Source organism: Opisthorchis viverrini (assembly GCF_000715545.1).
Source record: "Opisthorchis viverrini unplaced genomic scaffold opera_v5_128, whole genome shotgun sequence".
Taxonomy (NCBI): Eukaryota; Metazoa; Platyhelminthes; class Trematoda; order Opisthorchiida; family Opisthorchiidae; genus Opisthorchis; species Opisthorchis viverrini.
In genome coordinates, this window is record NW_008751782.1 from 193951 (window position 1) to 202684 (window position 8734).

The window sequence follows — 8734 nt, forward strand, 5'->3', positions numbered from 1 at the left end:
TATATATATATATAGGCTGCCAACGGAGATTTGCTCACGATAGAAAGCAGTCCCTGGGTCCAGCAGTTAACCATCAGTTCTGGAGCGTTGTAACGCAGTAAATATGCGTATAATGGCGCAGCCCAAATTTATAGGCTTGAAACAATCTTATTTGCTGTGTGTTCTCTCTGTCTCATTTGATGAGCCGCACGGAGTATTGTTCTTTTCTAGGTTGCCAGTTGTGGTTTGGTTTTGGAGGCTTATTCAATCTTTAAAAACTCCAAAATGTTTCCCTTGAATTTGGCTGAAACAAAACCACCATACGCATGCATTTTAGAATATAACAGCGTCAATCTGGATTTTACCCACGTTTTTTATTCTTGCATGACCATAAAGATACTTGATGGAACTGGATCCAGCGGGCTGCCGCCAAATCGTTCGTACGAGGAGTTGAAGTATTCGACCTAACACTTTCTGTACAGAAATGGAACAACATCTCCAAAATCTTTATCAGGATTGGAAGACGAATATTAGCTTGATCTGCTAGTTTACGTAAAAAGTCTGTTCCATTTAGACAGACAGGAGTTGCCAAAACTCTCATTTTTCATATCCTTTCTTTGGGATCAGTCAGCTGGTCTCTAATAATTCTGATATTTTCATCGCTAACTGAAAGTGACTGGTTTCATGATTTTGTTTAATCAGTGGTTAGCTTTCTGTGTATTTACACGGGTAGAATTAGGTAAGTTGGGCTTGGTAGTTGATCGGGTATCGCCTGATCCATTCTTGCTCTTGGTGATTAGGTTGAAAACGCCTCGTCATCAAATGTGGGGATACTATCAATTCACGGTTGGATGGACTGTTATTGAGACCACGCAGCTGAAGTGTGAGGCTATCTATTACGATGTGGCATACTGTTTCATCAGGCGTAAACTGTTCCGGAATTCTGATTACTGGCGTCTTATCCCTTGGTTAGTGTGGGATCGGGGCTTGCGTCGGGCAGCTGCTTGTCTTAAGATATATATACCGTCAAATGGGTTAAGCATGCATTGGTTAAGCACACCCACGTTATGTGCTCACGTACAAGTATAGCCTTTCTTGTACCAGCATCTCCAACTATTACATATGTGTAATCCTTTCCATCGGCACATATCTTTCGAATGGAACATGCTTCATCGGATTTGCTCTCCATTGTAGGGAAGATAATCTTGTGCCGTCCCAGGTTCTTCGACATCGTGATTTTTATCGGTTATGGATTGTCATGTTTTGTGACATTATTCCAATTACCATCATAACCTCAGCTTATAAAGTAAGTCAAGTTCCTGGGCCTACATTTGTAGCACTCAGTAATCTCTTTTTTCTTAACTCCGGTAATAATGCTGTTCTCCCACCTGTTTTTAGTATTTTGGGCAGACCTATATCTCCGACGATCGTGCACTTTCTGCTGTCGCCACCGTTTCGGCGCTGTTCAATTCTGGCGGACGGATGATGTGGGGTGCAATTGTGGATAGAATTTCGTTCAAGGTAAAGAAACGGTTCTGCCTCTTCCGCGTTATGGCCTGTTCACCTTTGCCTGATACATCTGCGTATGCATGATTTTAGGGTTCGATAAAAGTTTTGACACCCACAGAGGAAAATTGATCAGGCAGATGCACATTTAACAGTTTCTTAAAATTACTTACTTCAAAAGCTTAGTCCTATTCAGCTGGGTTTTAGGTGAGTCTTCCTCAAAACCAAATTAGTTTGCAAATGATTGTATTTCGCTAATTCGATCAGCTTATTTGGTTGCATAACACCGATTCAGTAGGGTCGTAAAGTGGGTAGCAATCGTATTCAGGTAGTAATCGTGAACCAGGTACGATTCTTCGAGCGTCTGTCAAGATTGAAATGTTGATTTGTTCATCAGGTTAACACCGGCAATTCATAATCCGTGAATTATGAAGAAAAACTCGTTCGATCAAACAACGGTTGCAATGAACAGTGCTGTAGAGCAACTGTTTTCTTGACTTTTTTTCAGTTTCATCAGCTTTCTTTAAATGGTTCAACTCAGATCACGTCCATTCTTTGAGTCAAACTGAAATCATCCCTATGCTGAATCTGTATGTGATGAACGACTGGAGTAGCTTTTCACTTCCAACTTTACGGCCCATAAACAAGGGACCGATTCTCAAACAGTTCTTTACTTTATGCATATAGGGACCCCATAAGCTTTGTTAAGGCAGGCCAGCTAATCGGAATTTTGAAGGATATTAGGCATTCCTTCTCTTACATCCCACTTTCAAAGTCAGTCGTCTACTTTCGCCTAAATGCCAAGTTTCCTAAAAAAACAACCGTCTCAATGCGGTTCTCATCAAAAAATGCCGTGGGTCACTTTGCAACCACGTCGCTTTACTGATCACCATCATCATCATCGTCATTACCATCACTGACAGCAACACATCAGTATTGCATTCTGGCGTTAAACCGCAATACAGGCACGAGAAAAGAAATATTAAGTAAAGAGTAGAAAGCAAGAGGAAAGACATGGATCCGATTTAATGAAGCTCCATGTCTTTATGGAATACGATCATGAATAATGTACCTTCACCTTTGGGAAGCTCAAAAATAAACACATCGTCAAGTAGAATTTGGTCACTGACCAAATGCCCCCTTTGAAGCCTAACCGATACATGTCCAGCACACCGTAGGTGATCTTCAGCTAGGCAGTCCAGCTAGAAAATGGAAGCACTCGCGCCACTGAGATTGGTTGAATGCCAAGTTCTCCAGGGTTTTCAACTAGGTGCAAGCATGTACACGTGGGATTCAGCAAGAAAAGCCTGAAGATTCCACAACCTCTTTTATTTCATGTCACCGTGTAATAATCCGTTCTCCGGGAACCTTTCGCGAACAACCGTTTGGAAAAGAAAACAGTGCTTCTTTGAAGAGACGCTTCTTGAGTATGTACCCACCTAACCACTTTAACCTGTTATGTTCAACCTGCTACCACAACGATTTGGATGTGTCTCCTATTTCGCGCTTATGCACCCGTTTGTTGCCTACTCGCAGCAACCAACTAACCTTTGCTGTGTTATGTAATAAGTTTGAAGAAGCCTAAGGTCCCCGGATCAATTGGATTGTCCCAAAACCATACAGCAGGAATGCTGCTACACTCGTCTTACATATATCCTCATTGAGCTCCAGAAAAATTCGATTATGGCGCGATAATTCATAGGTTAGCGAAATCTGCTCGCCCCTTCGTCATCTGCTCATTGACTTCATGTGTTATGATACGGTCATGGTATATGCAGTTACTAAAACACGTAAACCGCTTACCAAACTTGACTGCTCATTTCCGAGTTTCAATGAAGCCGGAAACGATGAGAAATGCCGAGTTGAGACTTTTCCATTTGAAGGTTCAAAAAGCATACCGAGAAACGGGTTCACGTCCGATATCTATTTTTATTTTTAGCGCTGACAAGTAGTCATTCAATGTCATCCGTTCAATAAAATTTCATTATTCTTTCTCCGGACATGAATTCGATGCCACTGTTTGTGGTCCTTAGGGTACGTGGTATTCGGACAAATTGTGACTACTCTTCATCACATCTCCTAAGGCTCCTCCCCGCTGCGTCACTAGGACCCGAATATTGTCTTTGTAGATGCATATGACGCTAATTCCAGCATAAGCATCATATTTCAATACATCTTTCGGTGATTACTCCCAAAGGAATGTTTCAATCAACAGTGAATGGCATTTGTAAGGAACATCTGGCCAAACACTATTCTCAAGTTATATTATCAATCCGAAACTACAGTACCCACATCCGGACCTCGTTTTCTTTCTTCAGACAATAAAGCACCTAGAATTTGCTTCGACATATGTGGGTTGTTTTTCGACGAAACAATACGCATGCTCCTGGCGATAGGACACTGTTCGTCGAAATAATCATTCTCATAGTTTAGTAGATTTTCCTTCACCTTTTAGGCGTTAACTAGCACAAGAAACGTAGCGCTTTATTCTTGTTGCTTTTTATTCCATCCCTAATCTAGGTGATATCAAATCATGTACAAAATACATCCTAGTATCTGTTGCCCCATCTCGAATTGCATTTTGAATGCAACGCGGATCCTGATATCTTAAAATCAAGACGCTTTCATTTCTGAAATTGAGAAACCAATCTAGATGCAAAAAGTGCATGCAGTCACGGAAAAATTAGGTGACGTCATAAAGAGGCATCCCAAATTTACACAAAGTAATCACATCCCACTAAAATGATTGCTGCCGACAAATCCAACTGTATCCTCTTTTGACCGTAAAAGGACAATCTCTGTAGCTTTGGTGATCATTGTCTATTTTGGCAGTGAATTTTGCTTTTTTTAAACATAGAGTATCTAGGATTTTCCCAGAAGTTGAGCGGAAATTTCGCTTGCCAAGACCTTGTTGCCAAAAAATGTCAATCGAATGTCCCATTGACGTTGGCTAATTTCGGACTGTAAGCTCTTTTGTACTGCTTCCACCGGTTAAGATGAGCCCAGCGTGATAAGCACACTGTTTTGTCCCTTCAACAGATTCCGATGTGTTGCATGTTGGCCATGTGGTCGCTCATCCTGTTCACTTTCCCCCATCTGAAGTACCTGGAGGAGAATACACTCAAAGTGTTCTATGGCATTTGGATTTGCTTGCTGTTCGTCTGCATAAGCGGGGTGTTCTCGATCATGCCAACCGCTACTGGGAGTCTTTTTGGACCGGCAAATATGGCCGTAAACTATGGTCTGGTGTATAGTGCAGTTGTAAGTCTTTTCTCCCGCCTTCTTCCTATAGATAGTCCACGTGAAGGGATTGATCAAAGCCGTGCTTTTATAAAGATCAAGAATTGTTTATTTGGTTCCAAGGCAAAAGTTGCACCTTCTGGGGTGTGGTCTCTTAGAGAGGCAGGGGCACTTGTACATTTTTGCAACGCATTTTAGTGCACTGATGTCCGATAACCTCCGTTCGCATTTTCTTGTTCGCTAGTCTGTCGGAACCCTCGTTTGCGCCCTCGTCAGCACGTTTGTCTCGTCCAAGGGTGCCTATGTGGTGCAGTTCACGAGCTGTGGTTTTATCTCATTGATTGGTGAGTTTGAAAATCTTTTATTAGCCGTCGAATAGGTCACCTATTAAGTAATATGTTCATACAATCATGACACTGAGACGGATGAATGTTAGGGCTACTGTCGATCTAGATCGGTGACATGTGGAAGGTGATATCGGCACCTCATTTTGCATATATGCATATGATCTGACACCCCAAACGAAAGTATAGTAATCTGCTGGACCTTGTAGGCCGTTGTATCATCTATCGGGGGCGAGGCATGCATGTGAGAATGATTAATTTCAGCCACGTTTGGCTTTTCACTCTCTATGTGTTGGTATTTTGTAGGTAACAGTTCGTGTCTGACGAAGATGCTTAACAACATGTACCAAGAGCTGCTGTGGTTGTATGCATAACGGCATAATATCTGTGGTCGAGATTTACACGTCGCGCCTAATCGTGAAGACACTGGGTATTTGGTTGTCCCGACTGATTCCAGTCCTGCTATGTTCGACGGACTTTTGAACCTGTAAACTGTTTCACGGTATATCTGTATTCCATAGCTTGGCTTATCTTCTGTTTTGCCAAGTTTGTAAAAGTCTGAACTGTTGTTGGCGCACGCCACTGAAATACTCGACAAAAGTACCGGACAAAAGAAGCGACCTGACCTGAGAATAACAACGTCAAGGTTATCGAATAGTAACGGTTTGAAACATCTGATTACATGGCTTTGGTATTATCCTAATCTGCAAGACTGCACAAACGAAGTGTTAAAAAGGTCACTTGATTTTCCTCGTTAATGCTCTAACTGTCTAACCATCCTAGAATCGTCAGGTGTGGAACGCATGAAATGCATAGTTTTGTATTCAGTGGCCCGACGGAATTTATTGGGTTTCATGTATATTAGAAAACTTGCTGTTGTAGTATGAAATGCGAATAACAGTGGCTTTTCTCTCAAAAGAGCGGCATTTGAGGCTACGCAGTGCCCATGAATTCACCCCTTTCTCAGATAGCTGACCTAAAGCTCACCAGTGATGCGATGGGTGACCGAAACGATTGGCATTTTGAAGTACTCTGATGTACACATGATTTGTTTTAGGTCAAACATTTCACGTGAGTCACCGCTGTTTAGGTGAGGACGCATATCAATCACGATTGAGGTCAAAGTGAGTAAGCAATGACTGGCCAATCTTCTTTGGCAAACGCCGTTTTTTAAAGCTTTAGAGACAGACTATGGTAACGGGAAGCAGATTATTCAAGGAATTCAGAGAAAAGCCTGTTATTTGAGTTGTCCAAAGGCGTTGAATCTACAGGTCTGCATTGCACTCGAGATTCAAGAGGAAGAATAAAGCGGCTTTCATCCAAGCACAGTCATGACAAGCTGATATAAGTTGAACAACACATCACTGCAGCCCTAATTCGGGTGTGTGAGATTGAGGAAACCCGATACATATGCTCCGGGAAGAAACAGGTGTTCCTAGAAATGTTGATAAGCCTTGACTAGCTGGAACTACCGCGGTGGTTGTTTACTTGAGCAATAATTAGTGCTAGTTTACAACCAGACAGGCGGTATCACGTTCAGCAGCATCCAACGACCATGCAGACCTTACAATACCAATGGTTTTCATCATTTCGGCTCACAAGCTGAAGACTGTCGTCCTAAAATAAACGGATCTCGCAAACTGTGTTTTGCCAGCTGAGTTGCAGTTCTTGTGGTGGACACTGAACTTAATACGCCTGGACAACTCAGGATGGTGACGTGATATAATTGAAGAAACTTGATTGATGAAAAGCATGCCTTGTTGTTTAGTGCTATTTTCAGTAGTGCATTTTTGAACTAGCACGCGACATTCTGCTGAGGGCGGAATCATCGGCCCGACCAGAACACCTTTTTGACTTTGATTCGTTGCTTTCGGTCCGAAAAATGAACGTAAAACCAGGTGTCGTTCATGGCTTGTATGCATTACAACTCAGACAGTAGACACTACGTGTTCCCTATGATTCATCCAGTATTCGATGTGAACGTCTCTGTTCCGTCATTATTGAGATGTCTGTCCGGCATTGCAGCATAGTGTGGAGAAATTCAGCGGCGCACTCTCATGTGTGTGTTCCAATCACCACACAGACCAGATGAATCATCCCTACACAACCGTCCATCGTTTGGACTAGACACATTCCACTGGACCGTAAAGCGGATAGACAAACTCGGAATTTAGTTGTATGTAATTGCGGGGTCTGCGGGGTCACACTCATTTGAACAGTCGTCCTCCTCTCCTGAGGGTAATCATTTTGGTGGGTCCACACCAGAAATGGGAGTTGCGCTCCCATTAGGGCTCAGCAGTGGTGCATACCCTTGACCACGCCGGGGTTTGAACTCCGCACATCTGACACGAGAAGCAAACGTGGTACCAATACTCCACCGGCACACGCTGGACAGGTGAACAGGTGAACATGTTCGCACTTGAGGGCTGTTAGTGGTAAGCAAGAAGCCTCGAACTACAGCTCAACAGTCGATCGACTGTCACGAATTTGCTGAGGTCAGACCGAAAAGAACATTGAAAGCCCACGTCGAGGCTTATCATAAATGGCTATGCCTGGGATCAGGTGTTTCAAACAGACAAATACCTCCTCATAATTGGGTAAAAATTTCCGCGTCACGGTGTAGAGAAAAAAGTGGACCGCCGTGAAACAGCCCGATTTACTTGGTGTCACTATATACATATATATATATATATATATATATATGTATATAGTGACACCAAGTAAATAGACCGATTTATTCAATATTTGCAACACTCTCCTCCGCGAAAAGCAAATCCACAGATAACTCGGCCACCAACTGGGTAACATTCTGTTCCCTAATCTAGTAATCAACTTGGTAATTGTATTTGTGCGTATCATGCGGGGTGGATGTTTTTGCATATCTTAGTGAAAATGATGTCCACGTTATTGTCCATAGCCTGTTACAACAAAACTTTTATTTTTCCGTTCTTGAAGCACTTTGCGTAACGCTTACCATCGAAGACAAACGGATGAATAAAAAATACGATGTCTGCCTATCCTGCAAAAATCGATGTTCCTGCTGAATGTTCATTTTGTTTTGAAACCGATGCCAGCCGTGGATGATATTTTCAATGTATTGCATTTATCAACAGATCATGCGTGAAACACTCTGATAAACACGTCCCTCCGCTGCTCCAACTGTGTGCACATCTCTCTATACTTTCCACAGTCGTTGCATCTGTCAAATTATCGCATTTCGAACCATTCATCTAGTGTCAATCAAAAGATCCTCATACGATATCCTCTGCCCCCTTGAAATTTCAACTTTTGCAGTTATGCTTATCTATATTTCACTGCGCTTAATATATTCGTTTCTCCTGAAACGCGACTTCCTTTATTGTTCAGAACACCTGATCTATTAGGTGGACATAATGGGTGTCTTGCTGACAAATTCGGAAAACACATCGATTCCACATGGTCTTACGTCATCCGATGACCATCCGGGTACCGGAATACTTCAGTTTGGGGAACTAACATACATCTGTGCTCGCTTAACCTACTCACCCTTGCAAACTATTGGCATAATTCCACTGAATCCTCATTCTCCAGACCCCGACGAAAACGCTTGAGTAGTCTCCCAGTGCTTTGCATTTACCATTCAGGCCTTGAATTTTATACAGTCCTGTTTCTTATTAAAATAAATT

The 8734-nt window shown here is 42.4% G+C and overlaps 1 protein-coding gene across 1 annotated transcript in view; it reads left to right on the top strand.

Moving 5' to 3' along the window:
- Positions 1–8113, top strand: part of T265_13972 (hypothetical protein) — a gene marked incomplete at both ends in the record, with an annotated part of 33646 nt that extends 25533 nt beyond the window's left edge. The window contains 5 exons of the mRNA XM_009171439.1: positions 1174–1285; positions 1378–1500; positions 4525–4746; positions 4970–5069; positions 8025–8113. Coding sequence (XP_009169703.1) covers positions 1174–1285; positions 1378–1500; positions 4525–4746; positions 4970–5069; positions 8025–8113 — 646 coding nt within the window. The remainder of the gene's footprint in view (positions 1–1173; positions 1286–1377; positions 1501–4524; positions 4747–4969; positions 5070–8024) is intronic.
- Between the last annotated feature and the right edge of the window lie 621 nt (positions 8114–8734).